The 21783-nt window shown below is 37.5% G+C and overlaps 1 protein-coding gene across 2 annotated transcripts in view; it reads left to right on the forward strand.

The window, feature by feature from the left end:
• tet1 (tet methylcytosine dioxygenase 1) overlaps window positions 1–21783 on the forward strand; it is a 59095-nt gene that overhangs the window by 18783 nt on the left and 18529 nt on the right. Inside the window, exon 1 of one of the 2 annotated variants that reach the window (XM_030155314.1) lies at window positions 15666–15972. The exons of the other annotated variant lie outside the window; for it this stretch is intronic. Coding sequence (XP_030011174.1) covers window positions 15931–15972 — 42 coding nt within the window. The 5' untranslated portion in view covers window positions 15666–15930. Of the gene's footprint in view, window positions 1–15665; window positions 15973–21783 lie in introns of those variants that run through there. 2 annotated transcript variants of the gene reach the window in all.

Raw genomic sequence — 21783 nt, forward strand, 5'->3', positions numbered from 1 at the left:
TGCTGTTTTTATGCCCTCACCCAATCATAGGGTGGGGGAATATAGTAATACCAGGAATAATGTCCATCTTTTTGTCCATCCGTCTGTCTGAGATTTTTGTCCAACCAATTTCTCGAAGACTATTCACCCGATTCTTTTTAAATTTGACACAGCCATGGCTGAATTTCAGTTTTTTGGATTTGTTATTCATTTGCCAATTTAAAAATTATCCAACTGATTTCTCAAGGACTATTCACCCAATTCACCAAACAAAGTGCAATCAGATTGAAGTTAAGACTTTGGCAGAATAATGTCTGTTGTGGTTTGACTGAACTACTCAAAAAGAACAGTAATTTTCTTTAATCTAGTTTACAATTATCTTTAATTAGAATTCAAAATGAATCCCTGACTAGGCAGGCTATCATTTGCCAAAGTGCAAAGTGTTGTGCGGTGGGGTGTGGGTATTATAAAGCTCCACTCACTTTTGCTACGTTCAGACTGCAGGCAAATGTGGCCCAAATCCGATTGTTTTGCCCATATGTGACCTGTATCCGATCTGTTAAAGACAGTTTGAACAGCACAAATCCGATTTTTTCAAATCCGACCCAGGCCACTTTCAAATGAGGTCTTAAATCTGATACGTATCTGCTATTTTGCAATGTAACTTCAGTCTGAACGGCCAGGTCACATTTATCCAACCTTTACATCATTGAAATGCAACAAAAGTCACAATTCTGTGTCCCAGGGGTGTCGCTTCTATAAACACAATGCATGCCTGCATGGTCACGTATTAAGTCAGGACCTCTTTTGTGCATGCAGGCCACTTCAGGGTCGCATTCAGTTCATGCTAAAAACTGATAGAAGTCACGTTTAATGTGTAATATCCAAATAAGTGCATTAGGACCTGCTGTCTGAACATAGCCTCTTTCACTTGGTTGTGCTATAAAACCATGTATGCTAGGTTAATTCTCCTGTCAGTATCCTTGATCAAGATACTTATGTATGGTGACAGCCCCCTGCTAACTGTGTGCACTAAGATGAGTTAAATGCAGAGGGTGGACTTCTTTATGACAATAAAAGTGAACTTTACTTTTCATTACATGACACATTAATGATGTGTAGTACTTTCACAGGGTTTAAAGATGTTGTTGATATGCAGTCTGCAGAATTACATTTCAGTCTTTACACTTGATTAGACTGTGCTGAAATGAATGGGAAAAGAAATCCATAAACAGTAAATGTCCTTTCTCATATAATATAGTACAAGCTGTCCAGAAACATAAAAATCAGGTCTGTTCCACACAATGTGATTGATTGATGCTGTTATCTGTAAAGCAGAAGTTCAGAAAAATCAACTCCATTCAGAAGGAAAGCATTGCTATTCACTGCGTAATATTCTTTTCTTTGTGAAAGTACTTGCAGAAATTTAAAAAAAAACAACAAAACATAGTCACATTAAATCACCCACCAAACACACACAGCCAGTGTGTAAAAGCCATAAGCGTTCATGATATCATAAGACACAAAGTGTTGTTAACAGGCAGCCGAAAGAGAGTTCGAAGTGTGTGTCACTGTCAATCTTGTCTCATACAAGAGGTTTGTTCAGTTACTGCTACCGTGCTTGTGGGCATTCTGACAGACTTGCATCCACACACTTTCTGAAATATTTTCATCATTACGCAAATGTGTGGGACAGAAGGAGGCCGAAGCACTGAGGAGGCTGCATGCATCGTGAAATATCAGAGACATTGTCAACGTTTTAACAGAGCCACCTCATTATGATTAAGCTGAGAGCATGGTGCTCTAGCCCACTCCATATCCTCTTCCCCTGCACAAACACATTTTATTACATGAACTCGCTTCTGATTAGGGCTGCTTTGTGTTTTCTGTTAACCTGGTCCAAGCCAGTTAAATCTGAAATAACCCTGTGAGGTAGTTATCTGTAATGGCTGCAGGGCTTGGGTCTTGGCCCAGAAAAAGGCTCAGCGGACAAGTAGAAATGTCTGTTTTATTTGATTTGGGCCCAGTTATTTGGCCAGAACCCACTATACGTCAGAGCAGATGTATGGAAAAGCCTACGCCAGGATGGATCTTTATATTAGCAATAGAGTGATTTAATGTAAGGCTACTTTTCTCCACTCCACGCGGTTTGCTTTTGCTTTAATGCAAAACATCCCAGCTGTTTTTTTAAAGTTTGCTGGACCTTCACAGCCCCAACAGATGAGCTGACGTTCCCCTTCATCCAAACCATCTGTCATGCTCCCAGTGTGTTCATTTAGAATGATTTGAAACATTACCTGTTATGAAGAAGTCGGTGTTTTCATACAGACATTCTTCAACTAATTGTATTTTATTGTGTTTAATTAGCTGAGCTACTCCCAGTTTTTCCACATATCTCCTGTCGGTCCAAAACTTTTCAGTTTCTTTACATTACAATTCAATCTACAGCATGAATGTACTTTAATATTGTAAAATGTGTTCAGATATTCACACAGTTAAACTTTGATAACATTAATGCTCCATTCCTAAGCGGTCTGTGGTTCTTTGCATCTGTAACTTTGTCCTGACTGTTATAAGACTCTTAAGTCCCTGGATAAGCTTTGAAGTCGTGCTACTTGATTTCTCTGGGTGAAAAGAAATCCTCACTTTGCCCCCCCCCAAAACAAATGCCACTCAAATCCTACCCAGGGGCACACAATGGCCCCCATCTGGAGACATGGGAGCTCACTCATGCATAGGCCTCATTTAGAATATACAGCTTGCACACCTAAAAAGGATAGAAACTGCCTCTCTGCTTTATGCTCCCACTTGACATTATCTAGAGAACATCATCACTAATTATTCATTCGGTTAGTCATAAGGTGATAAATTCATCTTAATTTTTTAAAAATTTAATCTCATGCAGGAAAAGGAAGATTTAAACATGTGGCCTTTAACCCATAAAGACCCAAACAGCCACTGGTGACCAAAACCATCTGTTGATCTAAACTGTTTAATACCTGTTGATCCACGAATCTTATCAATGCATGTAATAATCAGTGTAAAATGCAGTTTGTCATCTTTTCATCAGATATGACCCATTTGGACGTTCAGAGGCTCTGTAGTGAACATGGAAACACTGTCGTCTTCTTTAACATTGATTCGCCAGTAAAACCCATGGAGTCTGATAATGACAATGGATGGAGACACTTGGTTTATGTTCAGTTAATTATGTATTTTACTAACAAAGTCACTTTTTCTTCAGTTTTCTCTGATTAGATCTAATAACCTTTGCACTTACTCTGAGCTTTTATGAACATCTACATGATCAGTGAATTAAATATCAGAAAATACATGATTTACACCGGAAAAAACTCAAAATAAAGAGGATAATATTAATAAATAAGAATAAATAATAAATGGTGATGAATCACTTAAGAGAGGTTAAATATAGAGAAAAAATCATGTGGGAACTGCCACAAACATACCAGTGGGTCTTTATGAGTTAAACTGGCTGCATGTGATAGAAACAGGCAGTTACTCAGACATTAATAGAGGAGAGAGCAAAACACAAAACATTTTCCTCAAAACAAAACAATATATTGACTCATACGATGTTAATCATCATCAAACAGCACTTCTCCCTCTTTGTCAGTGTGTGGAGGTGTATTCACCTGCAGAGACCAAGCCTTCTGCCTTAATTTTCTGTTTTCCTCTTGTTTTGTATTTGAGACATTTCTGGTCATTGACTTTTGCTGTATTAAGTTTGTAACCTCAGCCACAACAGTGTTAACACAGTATGTGTAAATGGAACAAAACAAAAACCAATGGACGCTAGTTCATTGAGCTTTTCTTAGTTGCTGCTCTAACACTTAGTGTGGTGCAGGACTGGACTAGGACATAAATTTAGCCCTGGACTTTTTGGTCCAGACTGGCCTACCACAGCCTACATGCAAGTGCTGTACCGATTCTCTCTGTTAATGTACATACACACAGGCCTAGTGTTGAAAGTAAAGCATGCATATGTGTTATTCAGCTTACTACAACATCACCATCTCCTTCACGTGGTGTGACGTCTGCCTCGACATTTTCTACTTCAGTCTCCAGCTCGTGTACCATGTTACTAGTGGTTTCACCATCTCCATCCTCATCAGACTTACTGTCAAACTTGCACTGGTCCCATACCACCTGCTGTTGCTCTGAGGAACCCGCTGAAGCAGCAGCCACCTTACTATTAGCCCTGGCCCCTGCAGCAAACGTCATCAGACTTTGTTTACTCATTGCAGCCTCAGTTGCTAGAGATATTCTTTTCTTCTCCCGAAATTTTGCAGCATCACTTTTGCTTTTTTTTTTGTCACCTTCTCCTTTTTTTATTTCTTTTTGTTGGTAAGATGATACTGCTGTCACTATCTGATAACTCTCTCACTACTTTTTTCATGAAGGTGATTGAATGAGGGCATGGGACTCCTGGGCCACTGTAGCCTCTTTCATAGGGCCACTAGGTCAGGTATTCTGAAAACAGGCAAGCCAGTGGACCAGTGGTCACCTCTATGCTGAGTCTGCAGCTCTGTGGGCCGGTGCTACTCAAGGTCAAGGATCAACCATTTAGATGAAAGACTAAACACTGGGCCAATTACATGTCTATCTACCCCAGCTGGAAGGTTAGTTACAAAAAAAAGGTGGTCATATTCCATTTAACACAATCCCATAGAGTTATGCAGTGGTGAGGGAACATAATCACTGTGAAACAATCACAAAATGTGCCATTAAAATTAGGTGTAATTAGTGGTTGTTCTCCAACACCACTTAAAGGATACAAGAAGTGATTTTTAACTCTTTTGAACAGCGGACAGGGCTGAAGAAATACACTAGTCTTCCACGTCCAGAACTACAGCGTGTCCACAACTACAGCTGTTCCAGTTCTATAAGCTAGGTCTGGCTCCATCCACTATCACTGTGGAATAAAGTCCAGGAAGTCACTGATATTCCTTGGGCAGCACTCAATGCAAATGCAGAAACCTCAAGTCAAAGAGAACTTGTTTTTGTGGAATATGTGGTAAAGCACGCTGTCCGCAATGATGTCCTTTCATTGTGGACTGCCAAAAAGCGTGTGAAGATGCGAGTCCAATTGTTAGTGCTTTAATTATTTTTCTAAGCCAGTACTGGAATAAGTGATGCATTCTTGTCTTGGAAGCAGATCATTAAGTGTTGGAGGGAAGTTATTGTTTTTGAGCTGAATGTAAAATATAACAGTTACAATATTAGGGTAAAAGTTGTGTGAAAGTGCACATGGGATTATTGAGGTTTTGGCTTGTTAATTTTTCCAGTTGTTTATCATTTTTATCTTCTTTTCTGTTTTTTCTGTATAATATTACTGCACCGCTGGAAAGGGCATTTGTGGGTCTGCACACAGTTTTGCATATTTGTGTGTTTTATGAATGTGCATGCATACATAGAGGCAGTCATATGGCACACATGCTTACTCAGCATGTTACTCCAGCACACACTTAAGTAAGCCTTTTCCTGTTTCATTGTGTGTAGCTTTGAGGCCCCCAGGCTGCTTTGCCCTGCATATTGTATGTATTTGTGTGTCTGTGTTTACATAAACTTAACAGATTTAGTTGCTCTTCTCTATTCTTCCCAAGGTGGAACACAAATTTGACGAAGCAAAACCTTCTATCTGAAAAATGTATTTTTTGAGAAACTAAAAAATATTGCTGTTTTCTTGCAGAATGCTATGTGTAAATTATAATATAGTCCAAAGCACAGTGTATTATTTATTTCTTATTGTTATTAACAAATCAAATTGTGCAACAAAGTACATTTTTCAGATAGGAGGTTTTGCTCTTTGGCTGATTATATAGTCACAGCTACTCCATTTCTGCTTTATTGTGTGTTCACAACATTATCACCAAAGAAAACAGTACTGAAATACAATAAAAATAGACATTACACACATTGACTTTATCATTTAGTCACATCAAAATGAAAATTCAATGCAATGATTCAGGAGGCAACAGTAAGAAATAAAAAAGGCACTAGTATATATATATACAAGGTAAAATGTGCTTATAAAAACTATGTATAAAGTAATAAAAAAAAAAACTATGAAGCAACCACAAGATTTTCATGAGCATATTTCCTGCTTTCTGCCAAGTTCAAAAGTTCATCACCTCCTTCTTAGATAGAGTGGGAAATGTGTGAGTTGGGAGTGACCTGCCATCCCATCACACTGACCAAATCAACATCACATGGGCTGAGGGTGAGGTGTCGGGTGATGCACTTTTCTTCTTTGGCACTGTAGTAAAATGTTAAATACCAGACGCCGTGTTTAGTGAGATCTGAATATGAATCCATTGTTTGTACTTAAAATAAGCTTCCCTGTGGGTAAGAGGAAGTATGAAAGCTACACTGCGAATTATTTATATGCCTACTACTGGCACCGGGTGCAGAAGGGATTTTTTTTTTGTTTTTTTTTAAAGCTTAAAAGTCCTTAGATGTCCCTTTGGAAAGCTGAGTAGCATGAAGTGAGAGCAGCCTCCAGGGTCTGTTAAATATGAGCCACACTGCTTCCTCCTCTCAGGTAACACGTTGTGATATCAGTGTTGTCTCAAAAGAAAATCAACTTTTACTTTTACAGCCCTTTTCTGCTCATTCATGCTTGTGTCTTTTCAGACTACATGAGGACAGGTCCACTTTCCCATGGCTGTCACCACTCACATTCTCACCTCTGAAGCGATAACACAACCTGCTCTTCCCTCCTCCTCTGGAAACTACTTTTAACTCAGACTACAGGTGTCAAACGCACGGCCCGTGGGCCAAAACTGGCACGCCAAAGGGTCCAATCCAGCCTGTGGGATGAATTTACAAAGTGCAAAAATTTCACTGAAGATATTAATAGTCAAGGGTGTTGAACTCATTTAAGTTCAGGATCCACATACAGACTAATATGATCTCAAGTAAAATAATAGCATAATAACCTGTAAGTTATGACTCCAAATTTTCTTCTTGTTTAATGTGAAAAAAAAATACATTATGCCTATAAACAATGACAACTCCAAATTCTTCTCTTTGTTTTGGTGCAAAGAAATAACATTTAATTATGAAAATATTTACATTAACAAGCTATCCATGAACAATAAAATGTGAATAACCTAAACAAATATGTTCAACCTGAAGTGTCTAAAGAAAATGAAGTAAAATTTCAACAATATAATGCCTGTTACTAAATGTTTTGTGCCTTTGTAGATTCGATCCATAATGCACATGTATAAACGATAAGTTGATGCATAATATTGTTAAAATTGCACTTATTTTTTCTAAGAAATTTCAGTTTTTCAGGTTAGTCACATATTTTTTGTTTGGGTAGTTTGTAAGTATTTTCCTCATTTAATTTTTTTTTTTTTTGCTTAAAAACAAAGAGAACATTTTGTAGTTGTCATTATTTATAGGTTATTATGTTATTATTTTGCTGGTTGAGATCAAATCGGGCTGAATGTGGCCCCTGAAAGAAAACAGTTTGACACCCCCGACTCAGACCTTTAAAGAACGAAAAAGAAGTGTGAACACCGCCTTCATCGCAGTCCTGTGGGCATTCCAAGAAAATAATATTACATTATGCCAATGAATAATGACAATTCCAAATTTTTCTCTTTCTTTTATTGCAAAAAAACTCATTAAATTATGAAAATATTTACAGTAACAAACTATCCTTTAACAATTAAATATGAATAACTTCAGCAAACATGAACGCCCTGAAATGTCTAAAGAAAATTAAGTGCAATTTTAACAATATTCTGCCTCTTACTAAATGTCGTGTGCCTTTTTAGATCCATTCCATAATGCCCATGTAGAAATGATAAATTAAGGCATTATATTGTTAAAATTGCACTTATTTTTTCCAAGAAATTTCCATTTTTTCAGGTTATTCACATCTTTTTTGTTTGGGTAGTTTGTAAATATTTTCATCATTTAATGTTATTTTTTTTGTTCTAAAACAAAGAGAAAAATTTGTAGTTGTCATTATTTATAGGTTATTATGTTATTATTTTACTGGTGTGGTCGACTTGAGGGCTGAATGTGGCCTCTGAAAGAAAAGAGTTTGACACCCCTGACTTAGACCTTTAAAGAACAAAAAAGAAGTGCGGATAGTGCCTTCGTCACAGTCCTGTGGGCATTCCAAGAAAATAATATTACATTATGTCTATGAATAATGACAATTCCAAATTTTTCTCTTTCTTTTATTGCAAAAAAACTCATTAAATTATGAAAATATTCACAGTAACAAACTATCCTTTAACAATTAAATGTGAATAACTTCAGCAAACATGCACAACCTGAAATGTCTAAAGAAAATTAAGTGCAATTTTAACAATATTCTGCCTCTTACTAAATGTCGTGTGCCTTTTTAGATTCATTCCATAATGCCCATGTAGAAGGCATTATATTGTTAAAATTGCACTTATTTTTTCCCAAGAAATTTCCATTTTTTCAGGTTATTCACATCTTTTTTGTTTGGGTAGTTTGTAAATATTTTCATCATTTAATGTAATTTTTTTTACTCTAAAACAAAGAGAAAAATTTGTAGTTGTCATTATTTATAGGTTATTATGTTATTATTTTGAAGGCTGAATGTGGCCTCTGAAAGAGAAGAGTTTGACACCCCTGACTTAGACCTTTAAAGAACAAAAAAGAAGTGTGGATAGTGGCTTCGTCACAGTCCTGTAGGCTTTCCATGCAAATGAGAGACAAGTTTACATTAGCGTCAGCAGTAATGGCAGTAATGACAACTATTGGCACGGACTAAGCCTGGCACAGCTCCACCATTGGGCTGGGCCAGGCTCCAGCAGGTCAGCCTCCAGATGTGTTGGACAGAGTTTACGGCCACGCTGTAGAATGACTTTCTTTACCTCACTTGCGTGCTCGTGTAGCTTAGGGTGATTAATGTCCAGGCTGGTTGTTCCTAACGAAAGCAGGGCAGCTTGTTAAAGAGGAAAACATATGGGGCACGTAAAGAGCTGAAAATGAAGGGTGCGGTAGAATATTGGTGGAGTGTTTTTGAGTTGAAGGAATGGAGCGGCTGCAGGAGGAGGAATGGTTTGATGACGGTTAGTGGATTATCTCTGCTATAAGGTGCATACTTACACATCCTGCTGTGTGTAGTTTGTTGGAGATAACACTGTGTAATTACTGTTCTTACATTTTCTTCCATGTCTCGATTAAAGAGAAAAAGGCTACAGAAGCAGCTTGTTTAACTATAATGACAGAGCAGGGGTGAACACTGCTACTGTTTGCATTTCTTTACGCACATGTTTGTTTGGGTTGGTGAAACCTGTTCAACAGTTGTGTTTGCAGATTTTGGTGCACATGTCAAACCTGTCAGACGACCTCTGGGAGCTTTAATTCACAGCCTGAAAAACCACAGTGAACTTTAACTATAGTGTCCACAAACGGTCTCTACATGTGTTCTGTTGCTTTGTGCTCTTTTTATTGTTTGTTTTGTTTAATTTACAAATGAAACAGTGATTTCAACCAAGCTTTAAGAGCCGTCATAAGTCCTAACATACTAAAATATTTAGTATAATATTTACTTTTTTGTGAAACATATTTAAGAGAATCCAATGCCGTGCAAAAGTCTCAAGCCACCATTAGGTTTTTATTTTAGCTCATAATGATCATACAATGAAAATCTCTCTCTACATTATTTTATTTTATTTTATTTTATTTTTCTACAGTGATACAATCAGGTTATACAGGAAAATTGTGCAACAAGTTTCAAGAAGAAAAAAAACAACTGCTCCTACAAACCAAAGTGTCAAATACTTAGTGTGACCTCCCTTTGCACTTAACATTCCTTTAACTTTCTTGTTCAGGAAAGAAATACATCCACTGCATTCATTTTCTGCCTGTTTTCCATTAGATTTCATTCAACACATGTCAGATGTTTCTTTTTGTTTGGGCTATTTTTTGTCATTGGAACAAAGGTCAGACTAAATATTACTCTAGTAATGTTGTAGCTATTTAATTCAGATTTATTATGTGGGCTTTTATTGTTCAGCACATATGACCTGTTTTCTTGTATCTGAATAGAAGAGGCTGAGAAAGAAATACATAAGCTCACTACAACCATGTAGAAACACCAAAACTACTGTATTTTAGCTGTCGCCTACCCAATGTTTGGAACATTTTAAGAAATGATTCTTGATTAAAGGGAACAACTGTAAATAGTTGGACAAGAGTAACAAACATTAGACTTTCTCAATATATGAATTTATTTATGTGGATACATTACAGCTTATACTGTAGGTGCTGATACCTGTCATCAAAAAGCTTGTACTGAGTCCACCTAGGACTGGGATTTATGTATTCTGAACTCTGTAACTGTTTAGTTTTTACAGAGGAATAGTGTGTTCTAATGTGGTCTGTGGTTTATTGTTTGATTACTGAGAAATGATGCTGTGTAGGGATAAAGTGTCTGTTTATATTTTATGTGTTTAGTCTGCATTTGTGTTTGTTACAGTGACTATGTTAACATGCACAAAATATTCTTTTGCCCTTATCCAGAAAAGGGCAGTTTTTATAATAAGCTGCTCATATGGCTAATGAAAATGAAAAATCCTTTAACATTTCTGTTTCAGTGTAAGTGTGTGTATTCTGATTAACATAAAAACACCTACCTTCTTGTAGATGTTAACGTAGCAGATTTGCACATGTCATCTCGTACTGTTGCTCAGTTTCTCCTTTTGATCAGTAATGTGAAGTGGGTCCTTTGGTCGTGCTTGTCTATTCCAGCCTGGTTGGTTTGTATCCGATGCACAAAAGTGACTATAAATAGACAAGAGCCCATGTTTGGCAAACTGTTAAAAACCCTAAATGAGAATTATAACCCGGATAATAAACATGACTTTAGCAAATATATTGTAAAATGCTCTGTCTACATGTCTAAAGAATGCTCCTAAAAGCTGCATAATATCCAACATGTCTTAAGCAGAGAAAGCTACAGTCAGAACAAGGCCTAATTCAATGCAAAATGAATATACTGCTCACATTTGGACGATTACATTTTCAGAATAACAAGAAAATATTAGCATGAATTTCTGTGTATGAGATAAATAGTTGAGCTGTATATTTATCTGTGCTTATTTGCACCTCAGGTAGATATGGAGTGACATTAGTGTGAATTTGTGTCTTTTTTCTGGCTTCCAGATGAATTTAAATCTAAGATTCTTTCTGTTTTACGCCAGTTGCAGCTCCCAACTGTGGCTCTTTAGAACTAGTGTGTTCAGCCAAAGAAAACTGTCTGAGAAGTGAAGTGAAGGAGTGAAATGACACAGTAAAGTTGGAAGCCAGAAATCCAAATGAACCAGCAGAAACGTTACACATTGTCGTCACTTTTTGTAAAAAATGTTGTATTAATTTTAAAGATAGTCACTGGCTGTATGTTTCCACTTGTTTACCACTTGTTTTGGATTTAATTTTTTTATCATTAAGCCACACCATGCAGTTGTTTGAAGGTGATAAGTTGTAATCATTTCCTGACTGTTTTACTGTTGAACTGCTACCATTGGACCAGGAACTCTCATCTGTGCATCATTCATTTATAACTGATATGTAACATGTTAGACCTGACAAACCTGATTTACAAACCACATTTAAGTTCCATATTGGCAAGAGTTCACCTCGGTTGTAACTTGTGACTATTTTTGGAGGTGTTGACATGGCTTTAAAGTAATCCATCATAATACAATCTGCTAACGTGCCTGTGGTATTTTTTCTCACCGGTAAACTACATGTTAAACACGACATAGGTATGTTTTGCATTGTTTTCGAGGGATTAAGCTGCGCACGTTGTTTTGCGCAGTCACATTGGTGCCTTATGTTGGTTACTAGAGTGATACAGACAGGCGCTGGCTTGAGCTGCGTTCATGTTCCCGTGTCCTGATGTGACCTCAGCGTCTTGGCTGCATGGTTGTCTTTAAAAGAGGAAAGTACTTAACTCTCTCATGACATTTTTCTCTCTTTGTCTTTTGCTTTAAGTCTTCTTTTTCTGACCACTGTCTTTCCTTTTGTCACCTTGGGGAAATATGTAAATAGAAAAAAATGCTTTGGGGTGTATGAGAAAGAATGAGAGGAATGGGGTGAGATCAGGAGAGAAAACACAGTGGACGTTATGAGTCAAATTTGGCATTTTTTATTTAGATCTTGTGCAAAAACAGAGGTGCTGCAGATAAATTGTGCTTTTTGATGAGAAGGATGTGATATAACCGGCTACACAGTGTGTCTGATGGGACTGACAGCAGCACTTAAGTTTAATACAATACCTCGCATTCCTTCAAACTGTGGGAGAGTAGTTTTTAGAGGGAGGGAGACGTACACACAAACACTGAATCCTGCCCAGTGTCACAGTCTTGTGATGCTGGCTTCTGCTTTTTTGTGACACTAAGAGAATAATTATGTTGCACAAGAGTCTTTTGAAGGTTTGCAGCGGTAATCAGTTTTCTCTCCTGGATTCAGTTCTTGACATGCTGGTTAATTGTTAAGTCTGACGCATGCATGCAGGGAACGAGACGATATTGACACAATTACACAAGAGCATAATATTTCATAGTAAGAAAACAACTCAGTCAGTTTTATATGTACACTATGTTCAGGCAATCTTCACTAAAACATGTCAACTTGAATCTGTGTATGAAGGAAGCTGTTGTCTACTTTTTTTTTTCTTTTTTTTTTTTTACAGTCAGTTACACGTACAAATAGAAAATAAATATGCTTAAAATTAACCTGTTTTGGTTTAGTTTAAAACACAGTAGCTGCATTTACATGAATCTAAATGACCAGTTATCATTACTTACATAATGTTGATTATCTCATTATGATGTCACCTCTCACTGGGTTGGGTATGTGAACATTTAATTCTCAAAGATGATGTGTTGGAAAGCAAACTGAACAGTGTACAGATCTGAGCATAAGGGTGAAACTGTGTAGGCTAAATGACTAAATGGGGTAGAACACAGGTGTCAAACATACAGCCAGTGGGCCAAAACCGGCCCGCCAAAGGTTCCAATCCAGCCCCAGGGATGAATTTGTGGAATGCAAAAATTACACTGAAGATATAAACAATCAAGGATGTGAAAATCATTTTAGTTTATGTTCCACATACAGATCAATATGATTTCAAGAAGGTCAGACCAGTAAAATACTATCATAATAACTTATAAATAAGGACAACCCTGATTTTTTCTCTTTGTTTTTTTGTAAAAAAGTGAAATTACATGAAAATGTTTACATTTTTCAACTATCCTTCCACAAAAATGTGAATAACCTGAACAAATATGAACAACCTACAATGTCTTAAGAGAATTAAGTCCAATTTTACCAACATTCTGCTTGTTATTAAATCTTTTGTGTATTTGTAGATCCACTATGATCTGTAAATTGTAATGTAAATGGTAAACTGAAGCATAATATTGATACAATTGTACATATTTTTTTTTAAGACATTACAGGATGTTTATGTTACTCAGATTTTTAAGGTAACTTTGTAGATATAAACATTGTCATAATGGGATTTTACTTTTTTCATTGTTATTATTTTACTGGTCCAGCCCACTTGACACCATATTGGGCTGAATGTGGTTCCTGAACTAAAATGAGTTTGACACCCCTGATCTAGAGCAACTCCAAAAGTGCAGGATGTGTCAGGTGTTCCTCATCCACAGTGGTTAGTAACTACGAAAAGGACAACCATATCTAAAGTCAGTTGAGCATCTGTGGGAACGTAATATCATTACCACCAACTTCTTGTGATGTAGGTCGGCCTTTTGCTACCAAAAAAGCTCTAATCTGAGTCCTGGATGCTAGGAGACCTCTGAAGGTGTATCTGGGAACAAGGCAACGGGTCATTTAAGTCCTGTTAGTTGCAATGTGGGGCCTCAGATTGTCCATCACATCCCATAGATGCTCAATTAGACTGAGATCAGGTTGGCCTTCCTTAGACCACTTTTGGTAAGTGCTTTCCACTTTAGACTGTTTTGGTGTTTTGATTATTTTGCTCTGACCCAGTCATTTGGCCATCACAATTTGGCCATCGGTCAAAGTCACACAGACCCTTATGCTGTCCATTTTGTTGCTTCCAACTTAAAGGTGTAAATGTTCGCTTCCAAATATATCCAACCCAATGAAAGGTGCAAGTGTAACAAAATGATCAGCAGTATTACCACTTCACCTGTCAGTGATCACAAGGTTATGGCTGTGATCTGTGTGTTCTGTGTGTATGATCTGTGTGTTCTAATAATATTCATCCAGTAAGAATAAAAATGCCTCGACTTCAATCAGAAGGGACAGCGGTGATCAGACAGAAATAACCTAACCATGTAAACACTTCATCCAGTTGTTTCTCACTGATTGGAGTAAATATATGTTTTCCCACATGGTTGTAATATTGGGTAATGGACTGAGTTTCCAAGTGGGTCCAGATCATGGCAGTTTTAAAACAAAACTAGTCTGCAGCCTGAAAATTTACAGCCTTAAAAGATTTAAGGATTGCTGAGCGCTTTTATGGTCAAAAACCTCAAAACAATGAGATGCTCAAACAAGTGTTTGAAAAGATTTTTGAAAGACTGGAATTTCTATGTAAGTGTTGAAAACATGTCTTCAGTTTTGTTTTTAGCAGAGTACGTTAAGGCATACCTTATTGGATTACTCAATTCAGTGAGTGTGGGTCTAAGTCATAGTATATATGATATTAATTTACAGTAATAGCTTTTATTCTTTTATATGTTTGGAATTTCCATAAAAATAAAAACACATCTGCCTCAAACTGGACAAGACTGGGGCTAAAAACAAAGGACTCTGAACAGTAAAACTGTCATTCTTTGAAAATGGAGGCTTTAAGATTCCAAATGAGAACAAACTATAGTGTGACAATACTAGTTATCATGCCAGTCCAGCTTCAGTACAATCAAGACAAAATACCTATTAGTTTTATTGGTTTTAACCTAATGAGCAGTTGTGTTGCCCAATCCTTGTTGCCTTTCGAAGCAGCTGGAGATCACACAACCATGATAGAAAGGATATGAAAGGATATAGACAATTTTGAACACATTCCCTCTGTCACATCACATCACACAATCCTGTTATTTAGTGTCCATGTAAACAGTCATAAACCTTTTCTGCCTGTTATTATTGCAGTTGAAAGCAAAAAACAACGTGCATTAATCAGTGAATACAATGTCAACATCAACGTTAAAAACAATTTCAGGAAACAGTTAAAGATTCATCTCAACATTCAGAAGAATGAGTTACTGTTCAAATTGCATGTGTTAAAGACATATAATTTACAATCATATAAATCAGGAAAGAGGAGCAGATGTTCACAAGTGATTACATGGAAGAAAAGATTGTTTTGCTTTTGTGCTGAACACAGAGTAATGTGATAATTCAGGTATTAAACTGGTGAATGGTAATTCAGTCTAGATGTATAATGAAATTTGCAAATTGTTGGAGGACTCTTCATGATTCATTCTTAGCCTGAATGATGAGCTGTTAAGGGGTTAACATTATCTCTGTTTGTTTTCATGTGATCCAGTTCCAGCATGTGCGGTGTCCGCTCCACGTCTTCCCTTCAATCCATGTGCGTAGGGCTGGAGTAAAAAGCCCACATAGGGGATCCTTTGTTTAGGAGAGTCTAGGCATGGAAGATAATTTACAAGCCGCTAAGGTCCTCACGCCATTGGCTGATGAGGCTCTGTCTGCGTCTACGAAAGGCATCCCGTATGTGTGTGTGTCTATATGTCTGTGTGTGTGTGCGCTGAGTGTGTGTACGTCTGCTGTCGCAGCACTTTGCTACAGTGGCTCACAGTCGCCCTAGCCATGACACCCAGGAGCTTGCCCTGTGTATGGCTACTGTAGCCAGCGTTTTCTTTTGAGGGTGAAGGAAGCAAAGCAAGATGGCCACCAATACCTTTTAGGGGTATGCTGCCTAAACCGGAGGGGCTTCCTCTGAGGACAGACAAGGTAAATGCAGCCTGAGTGTTCACCCCAGGGTCTATTGTCTTGCTGCAGATGGGTCATCTATCTCCGGTGGAGCTCATCTTGAGCTTGTCCTCTGTCATCTCCTCTTCTCCCCCCTGGATTTAGCTGATTGGAGCACTTCATTTGGACACTGATGGTTGTTATTGTCACTACTTAACCACTGAGGGACCTTGGCTTGTGTGCGTATGTGTGTTTGCCCTGTCTTTTCCAGGTGGGTTTAAAGGACATGACAACAAAGTCAGCAACAAAGAGGTTAGTTTCCACAGTAACAGACATCCCTCTTCTTTTCCCCCCTGCATGTCTTTTTTAGCCGCTGCAGTACAGGAGGAGAGCCCCTTTGCTTCCCCTTTTCTTTCTTGCAGTGTTTTGGACAGCCATATTTCTACACCTGCTGTTTTTTAGCACAGAAGTGGAGGACTTCTTTTATAACTTTGTAATTTGGCAGGCTTCTCTTGTTTGGCAGCAGCAGTAAAGGTGATGTAACTGCTGGTGTTGATCTATAAAATGTTATAGTTGATGAAGCTCTAATTCATGCTGGTGTACTGCAGTTCTCCTATGTATACTCAGCTCATTGTCTTCATTGTCTCTTTTTTCATGTGTTTTGCTTTACATGTTGTCTACGTGACTTAAAGCTGAGTGCAGACAGGAAGCGTTCTCTCTATGAATGAGGGAAATTCTCACGTGAAACACATAAACACGCTCATAGCCAGGAAGGAAGCACGCTTTTTTAGGGTTATATTGCAAGAGCAACACTGCGAATAGGAGATCATAACAGTGAGTGATTTCTGCACAACCACAAAGTCAGCAAGAGGAACACTACAGAAAATGTGATTTTATGAATGCAAAGCATCTTCTTCATCACATACAACTGAATACATGTTTTAATTCAGGAGTATACATGTCAACACGTGTGTGTATATGTTGATGTGTATTTGTGAGTTTGCTTGTGTTAGGATACATACTCCTTTAAACTCCTAGGAGACTCAGGTCTCTGGAGAGGCTTGTTAGGATTCAAGCAGCAGTTACACCTTTGTTGCTAGGGAAGCTACTCCGCTGTATGTTTTGTTGATCTTTGTAAGGCACAGGTCTGTATGAGCGAAGCAGAGATTTTCATTGAAAACAGATCTGTAGTTCAGCAGAATGTGAGTGTGATTAGATGCCTTGAGGAAGACACAACAAGAGCAACACAAAGACACTGCACTAACACAACACAGACCCTGCTCTCTCCAGAGACCCAGTGGCTAAATGAGAGCACATGACTCCGCATTTACATCCTGCATAAGGCTTTATGTTATCACAAGACTGAGCGCAGCACAATTAAAGACAGAGACTGCACTTTGATGTCAGATTTGGATCATAAACACTTGGATACACAAATGTATGCAAACTCAGGCACACGCATACGCATGCATAGCGACACGCGTGTGTCTGGTGCAGTGCTGGAAGGCAGCCAGCGCTGCTTTGTCATTAAAAGCAGGTTATTGTGACAGACACACTGCCTTTTTCTCTGCTCCCCATTGCTTTCCCTCTTTTTTCTCGCTCTGTCATTTGAACGTCACGGTGGCCCGTTTCCACACGCTGTGTGGAGTGGTGGGTCTCACTCTGTTGCATTGGCAGCTTTCGTATTGGCTCAGTCCGAGCTCCAACAATCTGTTGCATCAGCAGCGTGTTTCTAATAGTAAGACAAAGTCCTGGCAGAGGTGAGAAGAGTGCAGTGGACGGTGAAAAAAGCACAGCAGACTGGATTGGACTAGCATTACATATCAAAGGGACATCAGCTTAATGTCAGTGTAATCTTTTTATGACTGTCACTGAATTGAAATTTGTAGTTGATGATTAACCGACGTACGTAGAGTTTTGATTAAGTATTAGTATTTCTATTAATTTTGTGCTGCTGGTCTAGTATAAGCGTAACAATAGTTTATTTGTACGCATATTTAAATACACGCTAAATGAAGAAGAATCATTATATGGCATTGATCACATTGATCATCACACAAGCAAAAAATACATGTTTTGCCTTTAAGTCTGTGTAAACAAAAGCTGGAACGTATGCACTTTTGACACACTAATACCTTTATGTAAATATAAGTGAGATGGCGTTAAAAATGGCAAGCAAATCTCAAATGGTGGAAATGTTGGTGAAACATGACATTTCTGTTAGTTTCAGCAAGTTGTTTATATACGTGAGTAAACGGAGGTGGTCCTCACAGTTATGTAAAATAGTGGTGGTTCTGATTATGTAATATTTTTAACAGGCCTCCTTAAGTTCTTTACAATTCTTCCTTTCTAAATCTACTTTCAACTTCAACGTACAGGAGGTCCTATATGTACATTTTTAATAAACAACTTAAGAGTTTGTGCTTTGGGTTCCTGTGGATAACAAGACAAGAGCATAACATAAGGTGGTCAGTGATGAATACTTTCATGACAAATTTTTCAGTCGCCTGTGGTTAAGATTAGGGTCACTGATCAGTCCCTGTATAAAACATTCTGTCTAGACCCCCATGTATGCCTGTTTGATTGATTTTCAACTACCATTTTCAAAAGTATCACAATGTGGTTTTCATCTACCACTGTTATCAGCTGTCTGAAATGATACTGCTTTGGTCTAAATCTCTGAGAGAGATTTTGTTTGGAACCATGGTAATGCTGTGGGTCAGGCATTGAAAAACAGTTGTGTATTATAAATGTAGTAATATATCATTAATAAGATAAGATAAGATAAGATAAGATAAGTTAAGATAAGATAAGATAAGATAAGATAAGATAAGATAAGATAAGATAAGATAAGATAAGATAAGATAAGATAAGATATGCTTTTATTTATCCCACCATGGGGAAATTTCACAGTTAACAGCAGCAACATACAGCAAGCAAGTACAAAGAAAAAGACAGGTAAAAAACCCACAAATGAGTGAAAAATGAAATATAAAGAGAAAAATAAGAAATTTGGTATTCATATAAATATTTATATAAATATAGAATTTGAATAATTTTTTTACATTATTTACGTATGTACATTGTGGTTGCACATACACATGATGTGATGGGGGGTTACTAAGAACTATAGCATAGAAACAACAATCGTAAAACAGTTGTGTATTAGAAATGTAGTAATAAATCATTAATAATTATGTTATATTGATATTAGTTTTGTGGAAAAAAAAACCTAGACAAACATTTTACTTGGCTGTAGGATGCAGGACAGAACATCTGAAGTTCCTGTGACTCGACTCGTCACTTGTTTGACCTAAACAGTGATGTGACATGTTGTGATTGGCTTTGAGCAGGGACTTGACTCGACTTGACTTCTTCAGCTTTCACCCCAGAAACCAGGACTTGCTTGAGACCAAAAGTTTAAGACTGGAGACTTGTTGCTCACATATGTGTAACCTACTCTCGCTTGTGTCAAATCTAGCATTGGAATGTTAGTTTTTCACTCTTTCACCACATGTATTGAAATAGTGCACCAAAATAGTTGAAGCGTATTGTTTAAATCCCTCTCAGAAATGTCAACAGTCTGGTGGAAACTTACTTGAACACAAAAGGTTTCAGGAATGCATTAAATGGTATAGATTTGTGGTATTTCAGTATCAAATATGGAATGTGTTTTTATAAAAACCAGACTAAGATAAAAACTAAAAAGTAAAACCCTAATCTCTGAACTTGAATCAAAAGATCAAAAGTATTTGATCCCTGAAAAACCTCATCTCTTTCACACAGCGCAGTAACCAATCTCCTTGAGGAAGACCAGCGTTCTCCTCAGCTTCACCACCATTTATTTCTACACTCAGCTCTACAGATGGCTTTGTGTCTATGCCTGTTTCTTCATCAATGACGATTCATGCCACTACTCAGTAACTATCACATGTGGGATGTCACAAGGCTCCAGTCTTGAGTTTAACCTCTTGTAGTACATACTTATCTTTGCTTTAGTCTCAAACTCTTCATCTCTTCATACATTTAACTCTTGCATAGATAACAAAAAAGAAGATAATTTCAATTCATAGAGCTCAAAGTATAGATCTTCACCACTTTATCTAGTTTTATTTTGTAATACAATACCTTGGCCTACCATGTTATTGTTTCAACTTTGCAAACCCTCATGTTCAGTATAAGGATCAGTCATGTACTTTATCCTTTTTGACTGTCAACAAATCCTGCAAATACACAAACACTGATTCTTCCTCTAGAGTCTATACACTGTCAACGGTGCTCTTCTGGAAATCTTCAAAAGTGGGTCAATTACATGAAAATGTTTACATTTACAAACTATCCTGTCAAAAAAAAAAGTGAATAACGTGAACAATTACAAACAATATAAAATATCTTAAGCGAATAAAGTGCAGTTGTAACAATATTCTGCCTGTTACTAAATATTTTGTGTATTTGTAGATCCATTGCGGTCTGTAAGTTATAATATACATGTGTAAATGATAAACTGAGGCCTAATATTAAAATTGCACGTATTTTTCTTAATAAATTTCATTTTTTTCATGGTTGTTCATGTTATTCACATTTTTAGGGTAGTTTAAAGGATAGTTTGTAGATGGAAATGGAAATATTTTCATCATGTCATTTTTTTTTTCACTCTAAAACATAAAAAAAAGTTTGGAGTTGACATTATGTATATATTATTATGTTATTATTGTGGTGCAGCCCACTTCAGATCATACTGGGAGGATGTGGCCCCTGAAATAAAATGAGTTTGACACCCCTGAGTTAGCCTATTTGGGTGCATGTCTTTGGATGATGAAAGGAAGCAGGAGAACCCACGAATGTGCACACCCACACCAGCCAGCACTGGAATCAAACCCAGGACCTTCTTGCTGTGAGGCACCAGTGCTAACCACAGCATCACCGTGCCACCACTACAATACACTCATTTTACATTAAAAAGTAGAGAATGCTTACACTGTTCATTGTTCAGTAGCCACAGTGACCAAGCTGCCTGCGCTGCAGATGTGTCTGCATTCATTTTTTTATTTACTAGCCCTGTGAAATAATTGGTATCGGCCAACCAATGACATGGATTAATACCCATTTGAAGGAGCTGTGAACTGTGTGTGAGACAAAATAACAGACAAATGTGCCTTTCAAATGGATCATGTCGTTGTTGGTTGATATTGATTTGTTGACCAAAAGGTAAAATATCACCAGCCATATTATGTAAATACAGCAAAAGTAATATTTATACAGTTTTGTAACCTAGTTGATGTCTGGTGGAAACAGAGAGAACAAAGTTGGACAGAGCAGATGTTAGTGATACAGACACAAGTGTTTCGTGTTTGGCCTGTGGGTTCACAGGAGTCTGGTTTGTGTTGAGGGAAGGATGCTGTTCAGTCTTGATCTGTCAGCTTGGAGTGCACATCTTCCCCATAAAACACATGAAAACAGTAGTAGTGATGGAGTTTAAGGAGAGTTCAGATCAGGTAAACAGTGATAAACAAAGGCTTCGCCAGCTCCCCTACAGTTGTGCTGCTCCATTTGAGGGAAAACATCGCTCCTACATACACATATACAGTCAAACATACACAACACTCATCAATGCTCACACATTCTCTACCTCTCGTAAAAGGATTTGGGATCCTTTTGTCAGCTGAGACTTGGCACGTGATGCAGTGGGGTTTTTTTCTTGTCACGCTGCTACATATTTAATAAGTCTTCCATTGCTCAAGGCTTTAGTTCTTGATGTAAAGCTGTGTTTGAAGCTAAAATAAAATGCAGCATGACTTCAGTTGATCAAGGTAAAGATATAGGTTTTATCAGACACACAAAAAAAGAAGAGCT

This window comes from Sphaeramia orbicularis, chromosome 15 (genome assembly GCF_902148855.1).
Source record: "Sphaeramia orbicularis chromosome 15, fSphaOr1.1, whole genome shotgun sequence".
Taxonomy (NCBI): domain Eukaryota; kingdom Metazoa; phylum Chordata; class Actinopteri; order Kurtiformes; family Apogonidae; genus Sphaeramia; species Sphaeramia orbicularis.